The sequence below is a fragment of the Mytilus californianus genome, unplaced genomic scaffold (genome assembly GCF_021869535.1).
Source record: "Mytilus californianus isolate M0D057914Y unplaced genomic scaffold, xbMytCali1.0.p SCAF_5, whole genome shotgun sequence".
NCBI classification, from domain to species: Eukaryota; Metazoa; Mollusca; class Bivalvia; order Mytilida; family Mytilidae; genus Mytilus; species Mytilus californianus.
Window position 1 is genome coordinate 48,816,951 of NW_026262701.1, and position 16,334 is coordinate 48,833,284.

At 34.0% G+C, this 16,334-nt stretch overlaps 1 protein-coding gene across 4 annotated transcripts in view; it reads left to right on the forward strand.

Annotated features, from left to right (window-relative positions):
• The window catches only part of LOC127702407 (zinc transporter ZIP12-like), a 36,546-nt gene that overhangs the window by 8,097 nt on the left and 12,115 nt on the right, over positions 1 to 16,334 (forward strand). For 3 of the 4 annotated variants that reach the window (XM_052206608.1, XM_052206609.1, XM_052206607.1), the window contains exon 2: positions 15,927 to 15,963. The exons of the other annotated variant lie outside the window; for it this stretch is intronic. In XM_052206608.1, the coding sequence (XP_052062568.1) occupies positions 15,945 to 15,963 (19 nt within the window). In that variant the 5' untranslated portion in view covers positions 15,927 to 15,944. The remainder of the gene's footprint in view (positions 1 to 15,926; positions 15,964 to 16,334) is intronic. 4 annotated transcript variants of the gene reach the window in all.

Here is a 16,334-nt window from a genome sequence, read left to right on the forward strand (position 1 = left end):
GCAAAGTATAATGATAATGGAATGGCAAGAAAACTGTGAATTATTATAAGATCTACATATGTCTTCGTCTATTAATGAAGATATTATGATAATCGCATGACAATCTTTACCAAACAATAGATCATTTTTTATGAACATATTTTCATAGAATTATAAAGAAAGTATCTGAAATGGAATTGATTTTTTTCTCATACTGCAATCGTTTTTATATAACAAATTCAAACACAAGCTAATTTAGATAACTAAAGAAATTTGAATATCCCCTTGGTATCTTCCGCCTTTTTAAAAATAACTTTCTATTAAACAATACAAATATAAACACAATAATGTAGCTTTTGCCTGTAACCGAAGTATGAGGGGCATTTAAGATTTCTGCGTTTTTAATTTGAAGTTCTTTGTGATACACCCGTATCATCTTTTTATCTAATAAAAATGGTATGACATATTTTTACCTCCTTCATTTCTAGAATCAAAAACTGTTACATATCAACCAAATAACATTCTTCAAGTGTTCCTTACACATTAAAATTGTTTAATTACTTTCTGTTCTTCTATGTAGGTTGTCACACTAACTTGAAAATTAGAGTAATATAACATTTCCTGTAGCAATAGTTCGAAATTTGTTCAGTGTAGGATTCATTGGATTTTTCAAGACTTTATCGACAGTTTTTCCAATTAAGGATTAACATACAGTCATTGTGGTCAAGTACCTTTTCAGCTTGATTGGTAAAATATATCTCTTTTCATCATTCAAAGCAACACGGTGATTTATACACGTTCACTTTTGGATATACAATTTTCATTAGGTTATGATGTTTATGTATGCATAGCATCATCGTCCTACCCTATTGATTCACTTGTTCTCTCTTCATTAGAGTTCATACTATTCTGATTGTCATCACAGGTATGTTTCTCTGTTTAAACCTGAAATTATCCTCTATTATCGTGTATTAAGAAACTAAGGTTCCAACTACCCCAAGCAAAGTAGGCCTTAGATAAATATTCTGATTAAGTCTATAAACCATATAGCTCTTCACGCATTCTGGTTTTTATACATCCTTGACTATCAAATGATCGGGTTTGAGAGTTCCTGGTGACAGTAGACCCAGAAAAGCGGTCTGGACGAATGAAATACATAAGTTATATTTCCATTAACTAAACATTAGTATACTGGTTTTCTGTTTCATCAAGCATTAAACATTAAGCACAAATCATCCGACTGAATACAAATTTATAGCGATGTTCTGTTAATATCTCATTATGTCAGATATAAAAACTCATCAAAAGTACCACCAGTCTTATAATTTGGGTCGCCAGATTCAATTTTAGTCCGCAAATGACTCAGTTTTGGCGCTCCAATCAAATCGGTTGCATGGATAAATAAAATACGAGTTAAAAAGCACTGCAAATAGTTCCAAAAAGTTGTTCCAAATACGGTCAAGACGATCTATGCCTGGAGTGGAAAAATCTTCGTGTTTCGAAAAATTCAAAATTGTATAACCAGTAAATGTACATAAAATGAACACATCAATGATAGTTCATGTCAACAGACGAACATTTTGCGTGAAAACATAGGAATAACGTTTATTTAACTTAAATGGGAGTAAGACCTGGTGAATCTCTTGTTATGGTAACATACTTAGTAGTCCTTTGTTCATTTATGTATCATTGCCATTTTGCTTAGTTTCTTTTGTTACCTATTCTGACATCGGACTCGGACTTCTTTTAAACTGAGTTTTACTGTGCGTATTGCTATGTGTTTCTTTATTCTACATTGGCTAGAGGTATAGGGGGAGGGTTGAGATATCACAAAACATGTTTAACCCCGCCGCATTTTTTCGCCTGTCCCAAGTCAGGAGCCTCTGGCCTTTGTTAGTCTTGTATGTTTTTTAATTTTAGTTCATTTGTATGTTTTGGAGTTTAGTATGACGTCCATTTTTACTGAACTAGTACACAATTTTATTTAGGAGCCAGCTGAGGACCACCTCCGGGTGCGGGATTTTCTCGCTGCGTTGAAGACCCATTGGTGGCCTTCGGCTGTTGTCTGCTCTTTGGTCGGGTTGGTGTCTCTTTGACATATTCCCCATTTCCATTCTCAGTTTTATTTCCCGTTTCAAAATTCCTTATTCTATAGTGACATATAAAAGTTGGTTAAAATGTCATATATTCATTAGATGTATGGATGGCCATATTAATACTGTAAACACCACATTTAATCAATTAGATATGATCTAATTTACAGTTTAACGAGGATATTAATTATTTCGGTCAGGTATTTAAGTTCGTGTTTATATTAAATGTTGTGCAAAACGACACGTCCTCGGTTTTTTTGTCAATAAGAATATATTGTTTAATAGTTTATAGATTTTTACTTGTATTAAAAATAGCAACATAGCAACCAACTACCAATAACGTATAAACTGGAACGCTGTCTGTTATACAAAAAAAAAAACCTGAGGGCGGTTTGTAAGATATGGGGACACAAGTAATTCTTTTGTTTTCTTCTTTGTATATTTTTTGTCATATCTATCAACCAAAATGATATTTGCTATTAATTGTAATTCAATTATGTAATTTATGATTAAAAATCAGTTGTTCAGATAACAATTGCAGGTCTTTCCACATTACATTTCTAAATAATTAATAAGAAGCTACTTCCGGTTAATCCAAAGTTACTATTGGCATCCAATCATAGGTTTCTTCATACTAATTAAAAAAATATGTAAATGCTATATACTTTTGACTAAAACTTGGGAGATAATTTGCTACTTCCGGTTACGAAAATGTCATTTCTGGTCTCATATGATAGCTTACTTTCCACTGGTTCCGAAAATATACGACTTTTATATATTTTTCTTTCAAATAAGGGAGATAATTAGCTACTTGCGGTTTTCAAAAGGCGAAATTAGGTGTCATTAAAAGGATCTTGTATGTTGATTTTCAAAATATATAGTTCGTAAGTATTTTTTCCGTGAATTACTGAAAAATAGCTACTTCTGGTTGGCACAAGGTCACTTCAGGTAGATATTTTTTAAGGTCATATGTCACTCAACCCTTTGGAAAAGACAATGTGGCTTTATCATGTACCAGAATGAAGTTATATTTGATTTACCTTAAATTTTAACTTTTTAGGGGCAATAACTCCTATAAGATATCATCAGATAGCTTTGGACCAAATATACCTTTTCTTCCTCTCAACAACCCAAACATTTTGCATACATTTTTTTTGTACCTAGCTTTCATAGTTTGAGAGGAGATGCACACTCTATCAAAGGGCAAAATTTAGAATATGACCTTGACCTTTGACCTTTTTCTGCTAAGCATGTTGATCGTTTAATATTTATCAAACTCTATGCGTAAAATGGTCATTTCAGATTAATAACTTCATTACATGTAATACATTGACACCCCTAAATGACATATCTGCACTCACTTTCAACATCTATCTTTATCATATTCTATTCAATTACCAATAACATTAAGTAAAGATAGTCATGACGTGAACAAAGAAAGGATTGAAACATTATTCAATTACTGTATTTTCATGGGCCAAAATAATGACTTTTATCATTTTTCAATACATATTTTACCTTCAATTGTTTAATTACTTATAATAGTTCATCGTTTTTCGTTTTTGTGCCATGACATTGTCAATATAAAAAAGAAGATGTGGTATGATTGCCAATGAGACAACTCTCCACAAGAGACCAAATGACACAGTTTGTTTTGACTAATGAGTTTGAATATTCCTTTTTGAATCTTTTGCCTCTCTTTAATTAATTATTTGCCTTTAACTTCAACCACTGCAGCATAAGTAATATCACCAACTACCAAACAGTCTGATCCCAAGTCAGTGTTCGAATTCTAGCATTCACACACATAGACGGTCACGATTTATTACAACATGCATTCAAGACGAGAGAGAAAGTCTGGTATGAAACACAAAAAGGGACACAAACGACACTTTTCATAATAAAACCACTAGTTACTAGATATTGAACTAACATATCCATTTGATATGATTATAGCTTTAATTGATTTGTCATATGTTGGCTTTCATAGCTTGCTGTTCGGTGTGAGCTAAGGCTCCGTGTTGAAGACCGTACTTTGACCTATAATGGTTTACTTTTATAAATTTTGACTTGGATGGAGAGTTGTCTCATTGGCCCTCATACCACATCTTCTTATATCTATTTCAGCTTGTTTTTTGGTTGTTGTTTACATATCAGCAGTTCAGAACTATTTCAGTACACAAATAAATACTAACGCTTAATTGACTGAAAAGTTCGTGTTGCTGTTGTACCCCTATTTTTGACATTTTTACCTATTGTGTCTGTTTGTTTTGTTTACACATCGTTGTCAATATAATGGAATTTGATGCGACTGTCATACAAGTGAGAAGATTAACTAGATTTAAAACCAGGTTTATTCCACCATTTTCTACATAAGAAAATGCCTGTACCAAGTCAGGAATATGACAGTTGTTATCCATTCGTTTGGTGTGTTTGAGCTTTTGATTTTGCCATTTGATTAGGGACTTTCCTTTTTGAATTTTCCTCGGAGTTCAGTATTTTTGTGATTTTACTTTTCAATATGCGCTACTGTAGTGGATTGACTACTAGCGAAATGTTAGACCAGTACTAACTTTATCGCCGACAAGATATCTGAATGATAATTTTGACACTTTAATTTACAAGACTAATCATCAGAATAAAATACATTTACTAATAAACATTTCTCAGGATTGCTTCGCTTCAAAATTGTGACATAAGCGTTAAATAAACGTATTTTCTGCTGAATTGATTTTGATAATAAATTCTTTTCTGTTTCCTTTCTTGTCATTGATAGAGATAAAACGGGTGAAGATTATGCATTAAAAAACTAAACCTAACAGGTTTATGTACGCAAAGTTGGATCCTCGTCACTGTTTGTTTATATTAATGTCCAAGGATCTTGGGAAGTGTTTTGTATAAATATGTATGTACTCAAGAACGAGAATATAAAGTTCGTATTGTACCTTTACTTGTCTTCATGATGAACGATTACGCAACTTTAAAAACTGTTGTAAAAATTTCAAAAAACGTTTTCGTTCTCAGCTTGTGGATATTTTTTTCTTTTCAAAACTAAATATATATTTAGGTATTTGGGGTAAATATACGGGAGCCCATTTAGGACCTCCCAAAAATATATATTTGAATTCGAAATCACAAATTTAAATCGATATCACGAATTGAAGAATTCGTTATAACAGATTAAATTCGTGATAACGAATTTCCGGAATTAGTTATAACAGTTTTTGTAATTCGTAATAACGAATTAAATTCGTTGTCACAATTTTTTGTAATTCGAGATAACGGATTAAAATCGTAATAACGAATTTTATAAATCGTGATAACGAGTTGTATAAATCGTGATAACGAATTGTATAAATCGTGATAACGAATTGTATAAATTGTTATAACGGATTGAATTCGTGTTAATTCGTAGAATTTGTAATCACATTTTTTTGGTAGTTCGTGATAACGGATTAAAATCGTTATAATGAATTCCATAAATAGTTATAACGGATTAAATTCGTTATCATAAATTCGTAGAAATAGTTATAACGAACTTGGTCCGTTATCACAAATAACAATAATCTGTGATAACAAATTTAATCAGTAATCACGAATTTAAAAAAAAACTGTGATAACAAATTACACAAATTCGTGAGAACGATTTTAATCTGTAATAACGAATTATAAAGTTCGTTATCACGTTTTTAATCCGTTATCACGAATTACAAAAAATGGTGATTAATTTAATTAGAAACTTGTCAATTGGTGAATATAATATTTCACGCCCAAGTATCTTTTAATATACCATTGTTCGATAATTAAATATGTTATATCAAACTTTACTTATGATAAACTATGAATGTAATTGAATCACAGATTTTATAATAATACTAGTTATAACTATTATTATTATTATTATTATTATTATTATTATTAAGGTCTTTCCTATTCCAAAAGGGAAACCCTTACTGTATTTCTTCTGATTATTATTATTAAGGTCTTTCCTTTTCCAAAAGGGAAAGACCTTGCTGTATTTCTTCTGATTATTAAGGTCTTTCCTTTTCCAAAAGGGAAAGACCTTACTGTATTTCTTCTGATTATTATTATTATTATTAAGGTCTTTCCTTTTCCAAAAGGGAAAGACCTTACTGTATTTCTTCTGATTATTATTATTATTCTTTTTGTTCCGCCAAACTTTGACAAAATTTCCCTCCGTAACCGTAAGCCATGTCGCTTTCAGGTTCACACTTTGTATCGGTGTCATAAATACCTATCCGGAACTCACCCTGTGAGTCAAAAAATTTTGTCGGTTCGGAGTAATCCCTCCGAAACCAAAAAACCTTGTTATCATTCAAACACCGTAACCGTAATAGGTAGAAAAAAAACGAAGGGTGAAATTTGTTCAGGATCAGACCCCGGTTCTTCGTTACATTTGGATCGAAAAGATTCAATGACTCATTGGTAGGGTTATGCCCTATGAAAATTAACCGGTGTCGGTTGGCCACCAAAACTCAAAAACCGTAAGTCGTAGACACCTAGGATCTTCACCAATGATCATCAATTCATGTAACTTTAAAAAATACCTTAAGGTCAAATTTGTATGTTGACCTTGACCTTTGACCTTACAGCTTGTTATGGGATAATCTCAGAAGCCATTATACTTACAGAAGTTTTGAATAGTGGAAAATGTTTGGGTCAATAAGGCGCAACTTTGTTACATTTTGACCGAAGAGATTTGACCTTTCTGTAAGGGGCATAACCCTTAATTCATGATTCTAAAAAGACAAAATCAGCTTTTACTGTTAAACCAAAGGTCCTAGAGTCATGGGGTCTTCAACAATGACATTTGGGACCAATGACATTGACAAAGGTCACAAGGTCAAAGGTCAAGGTCATGTCCCAGATAGCGAATTATGAGTTTTTGACCTTATTTAAAGGATTTTTATGGTGTTTTAAAGCTTTTTAAGGTTGACCTTGACCTTTGACCTTACAACTTTTTATTGGATATCTCAAAAACGATTAATCTTACAGAAAAAGTAAATAGTGAAAAATAATTAGGACATAAAGGCGCAACTTTTTTACATTTTGACCGAATAGATTTGACCCAATTGTAATGGGGCATAACCCCTATTTTAGGTTTCTGAAAAGGCAAAATCAGCTTTTACTATATATCCAAAGGTCCTAGCCCCTTGGGGTCAACAGCAATGACATAACGGACCAATGACCTTGAGAAAGGTCACAAGGTCAAAGGTCAAGGTCATGTCCCAGAAAGCGAATTAAGTGTTTTTAACCTAATATAAAGGATTTTTAGTGTGTTTTCAAGTTTTTTAAGATTGACCTTGACCTTTGACCTTACAACTTTTTATTGGATATCTCAAAAACGACTATACTTACAAAAATAGTAAATAGTGAAAAATGTTAAGGTGACTAAGGGGCAACTTTTTTATATTTTGACCGAAGAGATTTGACCTATCCTTAAGGGGCATAACCCCTATTAACTGTTTCTGAAAAGACAAAATTAGCCTTCACTCTTGAACCAAAGGGTCTAGACCCATGAGGACTTTTATACTGACATTGTGGACCAATGGCCTTGACAAAGGTCAAAAGTCAAGGTCATTTTACATATAGCGGATTATGTGTTTTTTGTCATATTTTAAGGGTTTTATGTGTGTTTTTGAGCTTTTCAATGCATTCTACGTCTATTATACATATATTTTACATTACGAAAAGGAAAGACCTCTCAATTGTTCAAGAACAATTGACATTTTAATTATTATTATTATTATTATTATTATTATTCTTTTTGTTCCGCCAAACTTTGACAAAATTTCCCTCCGTAACCGTAAGCCATGTCGCTTTCAGGTTCACACTTTGTATCGGTGTCACAAATACCTATCCGGAACTCACCCTGTGAGCCGTAAAATTTTGTCGGTTCGGAGTAATCCCTCCGAAACCTAAAAACCTTGTTATCATTCAAACACCGTAACGGTAATAGGTAGAAAAAAAGCAAAGGGTGAAATTTGTTCAGGACCAGACCCTGGTTCTTCGTTACATTTGGATCGAAAAGATTCAACGACTCATTGGTAGGGTTATGCCCCTTTGAAAATTAACCGGTGTCGGTTGGCCACTTAAACTCAGAAACCGTAAGTCGTAGCCACCTAGGATCTTCACCAATGATCATCAATTTTTGTGACTTTGAAAAAGCCTCAAGGTCAAATTTGTATGTTGACCTTGACCTTTGACCTTACACCTTTGTTATGGGATAATCTCAGAAACCATTATACTTACAGAAGTTTTGAATAGTGGAAAATGTTTGGGTCAATAAGGCGCAACTTTGTTACATTTGACCGAAGAGATTTGACCTTTCTGTAAGGGGCATAACCCCTATTTTATGTTTCTGAAAAGACAAAATCAGCTTTTACTATATAACCAAAGGTCCTAGACCCATGGGGTCTTCAGCAATGATATTTTGGACTAATGACCTTGACAAAGGTCAAAAGGTCAAAGGTCAAAGTCACGTCCAAGATAGCGAATTATGTGTTTTTGACCTTATTTAAAAGATTTTTAGTGTGTTTTGGAGGTTTTTAAGGTTGACCTTGACCTTTGACCTTAAAACTTATTAATTGGATATCTCAAAAACGACTTTACTTACAGAAATAGTAAATAGTGAAAAATGTTTGGGACATAAAGGCGCAACTTTTTTACAATTTGACCGAAGACATTTGACCTTTCTGTAAGGGGCATAACCCCTGTTTTATGTTTCTGAAAAGACAAAATCAGCTTTTGCTATATAACTAAAGGTCCTCGACCCAAGGGGTCTTCAGCAATGACATTTGGGACCAATGACCTTGACAAAGGTCACAAGGTCAAATGTCAAGGTCATGTCCCGGATAACGAATTATGTGTTTTGACCTTATTTAACGGATTTGTAGTGTGTTTTAAAGGTTTTTAAGGTTGACCTTGACCTTTGACCTTACAACTTTTGACTGGATATCTCAAAAAGGGTTAATCTTACAGAAATAGTAAATAGTGAAAAATGTTTAGGTGACTGAGGCTCAATTTTTTACATTTTGACCGAAGAGATTTGAAATATTCTTAAGGGGCATAACCCCCGTTAACGGTTTCTGAAAAGACAAAATTAGCTTTAACTCTTTAACCAAAGGTCCTAGACCTATGGGGTCTTTTAAATTGATATTGTGGACCAATGACCTTTACAAAGGTCACAAGGTCAAAAGTCAAGGTCATGTCCTTAATGGCGAATTTGTTGTTTTTTGTCATATTTTTACAGTTGTATGTGTGTTCAAGAGCTTTTCAATGCATTCTACGCCTATTGGAACATGTATTTTCCATTACGAAAAGGAAAGACCTCTCAATTGTTCAAGAACAATTGACATTTTAATTATTATTATTATTATTATTAATATTCTTTTTGTTCCGCCAAACTTTGACAAAATTTCCCTCCTTAACCGTAAACCATGTCGCTTTCATGTTCACACTTTGTATCGGTGTCACAAACACCTATCCGGAACTCACCCTGTGAGTCGTAAAATTTTGTCGGTCCGGAGTTATCCCTCCGAAACCTAAAAACCTTGTTATCATTCAAACACCGTAACCGTAATAGGTAGAAAAAAAGCAAAGGGTGAAATTTGTTCAGGACCAGACCCCAGTTCTTCGTTACATTTGGATCGAAAAGATTCAACGACTCATTGGTAGGGTTATGCCCCTATGAAAATTAACCGGTGTCGGTTGGCCACCAAAACTCAGAAACCGTAAGTCGTAGCCACCTAGGATCTTCACCAATGATCATCAATTCATGTGACTTTGAAATTGCCTCAAGGTCAAATTTGTATGTCGACCTTGACCTTTGACCTTACACCTTGTTATGGGATAATCTCAGAAACCATTATACTTACAGAAGTTTTGAATAGTGGAAAATGTTTGGGTCATTAAGGCACAACTTTGTTACATTTGACCGAAGAGATTTGACCTTTCTGTAAGGGGCATAACCCCTATTTTATGTTTCTGAAAAGACAAAATCAGCTTTTACTATATAACCAAAGGTCCTAGACCCATGGGGTCTTCAGCAATGATATTTTGGACTAATGACCTTGACAAAGGTCAAAAGGTCAAAGGTCAAAGTCACGTCCAAGATAGCGAATTATGTGTTTTTGACCTTATTTAAAAGATTTTTAGTGTGTTTTGGAGGTTTTTAAGGTTGACCTTGACCTTTGACCTTAAAACTTATTAATTGGATATCTCAAAAACGACTTTACTTACAGAAATAGTAAATAGTGAAAAATGTTTGGGACATAAAGGCGCAACTTTTTTACAATTTGACCGAAGACATTTGACCTTTCTGTAAGGGGCATAACCCCTGTTTTATGTTTCTGAAAAGACAAAATCAGCTTTTGCTATATAACTAAAGGTCCTCGACCCAAGGGGTCTTCAGCAATGACATTTGGGACCAATGACCTTGACAAAGGTCACAAGGTCAAATGTCAAGGTCATGTCCCGGATAACGAATTATGTGTTTTGACCTTATTTAACGGATTTGTAGTGTGTTTTAAAGGTTTTTAAGGTTGACCTTGACCTTTGACCTTACAACTTTTGACTGGATATCTCAAAAAGGGTTAATCTTACAGAAATAGTAAATAGTGAAAAATGTTTAGGTGACTGAGGCTCAATTTTTTACATTTTGACCGAAGAGATTTGAAATATTCTTAAGGGGCATAACCCCCGTTAACGGTTTCTGAAAAGACAAAATTAGCTTTAACTCTTTAACCAAAGGTCCTAGACCTATGGGGTCTTTTAAATTGATATTGTGGACCAATGACCTTTACAAAGGTCACAAGGTCAAAAGTCAAGGTCATGTCCTTAATGGCGAATTTGTTGTTTTTTGTCATATTTTTACAGTTGTATGTGTGTTCAAGAGCTTTTCAATGCATTCTACGCCTATTGGAACATGTATTTTCCATTACGAAAAGGAAAGACCTCTCAATTGTTCAAGAACAATTGACATTTTAATTATTATTATTATTATTATTAATATTCTTTTTGTTCCGCCAAACTTTGACAAAATTTCCCTCCTTAACCGTAAACCATGTCGCTTTCATGTTCACACTTTGTATCGGTGTCACAAACACCTATCCGGAACTCACCCTGTGAGTCGTAAAATTTTGTCGGTCCGGAGTTATCCCTCCGAAACCTAAAAACCTTGTTATCATTCAAACACCGTAACCGTAATAGGTAGAAAAAAAGCAAAGGGTGAAATTTGTTCAGGACCAGACCCCAGTTCTTCGTTACATTTGGATCGAAAAGATTCAACGACTCATTGGTAGGGTTATGCCCCTATGAAAATTAACCGGTGTCGGTTGGCCACCAAAACTCAGAAACCGTAAGTCGTAGCCACCTAGGATCTTCACCAATGATCATCAATTCATGTGACTTTGAAATTGCCTCAAGGTCAAATTTGTATGTCGACCTTGACCTTTGACCTTACACCTTGTTATGGGATAATCTCAGAAACCATTATACTTACAGAAGTTTTGAATAGTGGAAAATGTTTGGGTCATTAAGGCACAACTTTGTTATATTTGACCGAAGAGATTTGACCTTTCTGTAAGGGGCATAACCCCTGTTTTAGGTTTATGAAAAGACAAAAACAGTTTTTACTATATAACAAAAGGTCCTAGATCTATGGGGTCTTCAACAATGACATTTGGGACCAATGACCTTGAGATAGGTCAAAAGGTCAAAGGTCAAGGTCATGTCCCAGATATCGAATTATGTGTTTTTGACCTTATTAAAGGGATTTTAAGTGTCTTTTAAAGCTTTTTAAGGTTGACCTTGACCTTTGGACTTACAACTTTTTATTGGATATCTCAAAAACGGTTAATCTTACAGAAATAGTAAATAGTGGAAAATGTTTAAGTCATAAAGCCGCAACTTTTTTACATTTTTACCGAAGAGATTTGACCTTTCGGTAAGGGGCATAACCCCTGTTTTAGGTTTGTGAAAAGACAAAATCAACTTTTACTATATAACCAAAGGTCCTAGATCCATTGGGTCTTCAACAATGACATTTGGGACCAATGACCTTGACAAAGGTCGCAAGGTCAAAGGTCAAGGTCATGTCCCAGATAGCGAATTATGTGTTTTTGACCTTATTTGAAGGATTTTTAGTGTGTTTTAAAGCTTTTTAAGGTTGACCTTGACCTTTGACCTTACAACATTTTATTGGATATCTCAAAAACGATTATACTTACAGAAATAGTAAATAGTGAAAAATGTTAAGGTGACTAAGGCACAACTTTTTTACATTATGACCGAAGAGATTTGACATATCATTAAGGGGCATAACCCCCGTTAACGCTTTCTGAAAAAAACTAAATTAGCCTTAACTCTTGAACTAAAGGTCCTAGACCCATGGGGTCTTTTATAATGACATCGTGGACCAATGACCTTCACAAAGGTCAAAAGGTCAAAAGTCAAAGTCATGTCCTAAATAGCGAATTTGTTGTTTTTTCTGTCATATTTTAGCTGTTTTATGTGTGTTTGAGAACTTTTCAATGCATTTTACGTCTATTGAGTCATGTATTTTACATTACGAAAAGGAAAGACCTCTCAATTGTTCAAGAACAATTGACATTTTAATATTGTTCTTACATCTGTTCTGAAAAAAAGAATCCACATGCTTGTTATCAGATGTTCTCTGAAACTACATGTCCAATTGACCCCAAAATTTGCAGTCAGCAGGGTATACATGTATTACATCTTCATAAAACAACGTGGTGCAGATATCTTTCAAGAATTTTCCTAGAGAAAAGAAATTGCAATGCCGTAAAAATCGCTTGCTAGTTCCGTAAATCTCAGTAAAATCCTACAATATAACGTCCGCTCCTAGATTGAAATACAAATCTGTGTTACAAACTGCTACTGAAAAATGTACATTATATGAAAATAATCAACAAACGTGTTTTAAAATTACACAGGATCAATTAAATCCAAAGCATGCACTGCTCGTGAACTGTGATCGAAACGTCATTTACCTACAATGACAAAAGAAATACATTGTGTGTACTCCGTCGCTATACATGTTCTCTGTCCAACGTCTCCACCTAAAAAGAAATAAAAATACTAAATTTTGACAAAATTTCCCTCCGTAACCGTAAGCCATGTCGCTTTCAGGTTCACACTTTGTATCGGTGTCACAAATACCTATCCGGAACTCACCCTGTGAGTCGTAAAATTTTGTCGGTCCGGAGTTATCCCTCCGAAACCTAAAAACCTTGTTATCATTCAAACACCGTAACCGTAATAGGTAGAAAAAAAGCAAAGGGTGAAATTTGTTCAGGACCAGACCCCGGTTCTTCGATACATTTGGATCGAAAAGATTCAACGACTCATTGGTAGGGTTATGCCCCTTTGAAAATTAACCGGTGTCGGTTGGCCATCAAAACTCAGAAACCGTAAATCGTAGCCACCTAGGATCTTCACCAATGATCATCAATTCATGTGACTTTCAAAATGCCTCAAGGTCAAATTTGTATGTTGACCTTGACCTTTGACCTTACACCTTGTTATGGGATAATCTCAGAAACCATTATACTTACAAAAGTTTTGAATAGTGGAAAATGTTTGGGTCATTAAGGCGCAACTTCGTTACATTATGACCGAAGAGATTTGACCTTTCTGTAAGGGGCATAACCCCTGTTTTAGGATTCTGAAAAGACAAAATCAGCTTTTACTATATAACCAAAGGTCCTAGATCCATGGGGTCTTCAACAATGACATTTGGGACCAATGACTTTGACAAAGGTCACAAGGTCAAAGGTCAAGGTCATGTCCCAGATAGCGAATTATGTGTTTTTGACCTTATTTAAAGGATTTAAAGTGTGTTTTAAAGGTTTTTAAGGTTGACCTTGACCTTTGACCTTACAACTTTTTATTCGATATCTCAAAAACGATTATACTTACAGAAATAGTAAATAGTGAAAAATGTTTGGGACATTAAGTCGCAACTTTTTTACATAATGACCGAAGATATTTGACCTATCCGTAAGGGGCATAACCCCCGTTAACTGTTTCTGAAAAGACAAAATCAGCTTTAACTATTGAACCAAAGGTCTTAGACCCCTAGGGTCTTCAGCAATGACATAAGAGACCAATGTCCTTGACACAGGTCACAAGGTCAAAGGTCAAGGTCATGTCCCAGATAGCGAATTAAGTGTTTTTGACCTTATCTAAAGGATTTAAATGTGTTTTAAAGCTTTTTGAGGTTGACCTTGACCTTTGACCTTAAAACTTTTTTATTGGATATCTCAAAAACGATAATACTTACAGAAACAGTAAATAGTGAAAAAAAATTGGGACATAAAGGCGCAACTTTTTTACATTTTGACCGAGGCATAACCCCTGTTAACTGTTTTAGAAAAGACAAATTAAGCTTTAACTCATGAACCAAAGGTCCTAGACCCATGGGGTCTTTTGTTATGACATCGTGGACCAATGACCTTGACAAAGGTCACAAGGTCAAGGTCATGTCCCAGATGGCTATTTACGTGTTTTTAACCTTATATTAAGGATTTTTAGTGTGTTTTCAAGCTTTTAAAGGTTGACCTTGACCTTTGACCTTACAACTTTTTATTGGATATCTCAAAAACGATTATACTTACAGAAATAGTAAATAGTGAAAAATGTTAAGGTGACTATGACGCAACTTTTTTTACATTTTGACTGAAGAGATTTGACATATCCTTAAGGGGCATAACCCTCGTTAACGGTTTCTGAAAAGACAAAATTAGCTTTAACTCTTGAACCAAAGATCTTAGACCCATTTGATGTTCTATAATGACATCGTGGACCAATGACCTTGACAAAGGTCATAAGGTCAAAAGTCAAGGTCATGTCCTAAATAGCGAATTTGTTGTTTTTGTCATATTTTAACGGTTTTACGTGTGTTTGAGAGCTTTTCTATGCATTCTAAGCCTATTAGAACATGTACTTTACAATACGAAAAGGAAAGACCTCTCAATTGTTCAAGAACAATTGACATTTTAATATTGTATTTACATCTCTTCTGAAAAAAAATAATCCACATGCTGTTATCATATCTTCTCTGAAACTTCATGTCCAATTGACCTCAAAATTTGCAGTCAGCAGGGTATACATGTATTAGATCTTTATAGAACAACGTGGTGCAGCTACCTCCCAAGAATTTTCGTAGAGAAAAGAAATTGCAATGCCGTAAAAATCGCTTGCTGGCTCCGTAAATCTCAGGGAAATCCTACAATAAAATGTCTGCTCCTAGATTAAAATACAAATCTGTGTTACAAACTGCTGCTGAAAAATGTACATTGTATGAAAATAATCGATAAACGTGTTTTAAAGTTACACAGGATCAATTAAATCCAAAGCATGCACTGCTCGTGAACTGTGATCGAAACGTCAATTACCTACAATGACAAAAGAAATACATTGTGTGTATTCCGTCGCTATACATGTTGTCTGTCCAACGTCCCCACCTGAAAAGAAATAAAAATACTAAATTTTCGCTATTATGAAGCTTCATCACGTGACGCCACAATCTGGCGCGAGACAAAGACGCGCGCGGGACCTAAAATAAAATAAAAACTTTCCAAACAAAATATAGAAACTTAACCAACTCACTAATATGGACCTTTTAAAGAAAGAAACAAACAAACAAACAAACAAACAAACAAACAAACACATATCAATCAATCGTGTTTCAGAAGGGGGAAAGACCGTTTACAATTGCTTTTTTAAAGCAATTGATTTATATTTATTATTATTATTGTATTGTGATTGTACCATAAAATAAAATGAATGATATGTTTTTATTGGTTTCAGTGATAATATACTAGTAAAATGCCTACTACAGCTGAAAGTAAGTTTAAATAACCTGTAGTCATGTGCAGTAGATATGTTAAATACTACAAAATGCAAAATAACAACTGCTGTATTCTCATAGTAGTAATTTATGATAAAGGCTTTTATCTCCACTCTTCCGGATCGAACGAAGTTGTCCATTGTTTAGTTTGATCATGTTGCACAAAGTTACATTTGCTCTGTATTTTTAAAGGCCATTATTTGTTATTTATCATTATTCGGTTGCCATGTATGTTCTATTTGTTTTCAAATTGTGCCACATAAAATTTTTTAAATTTGTTTTAGAATTTTTTCTATGCAATCAATTCGTAATCACTGCCACAAAACTTTTAATTTTGACTTTGAAAAAAAAGAAATGCCAAAACAAAC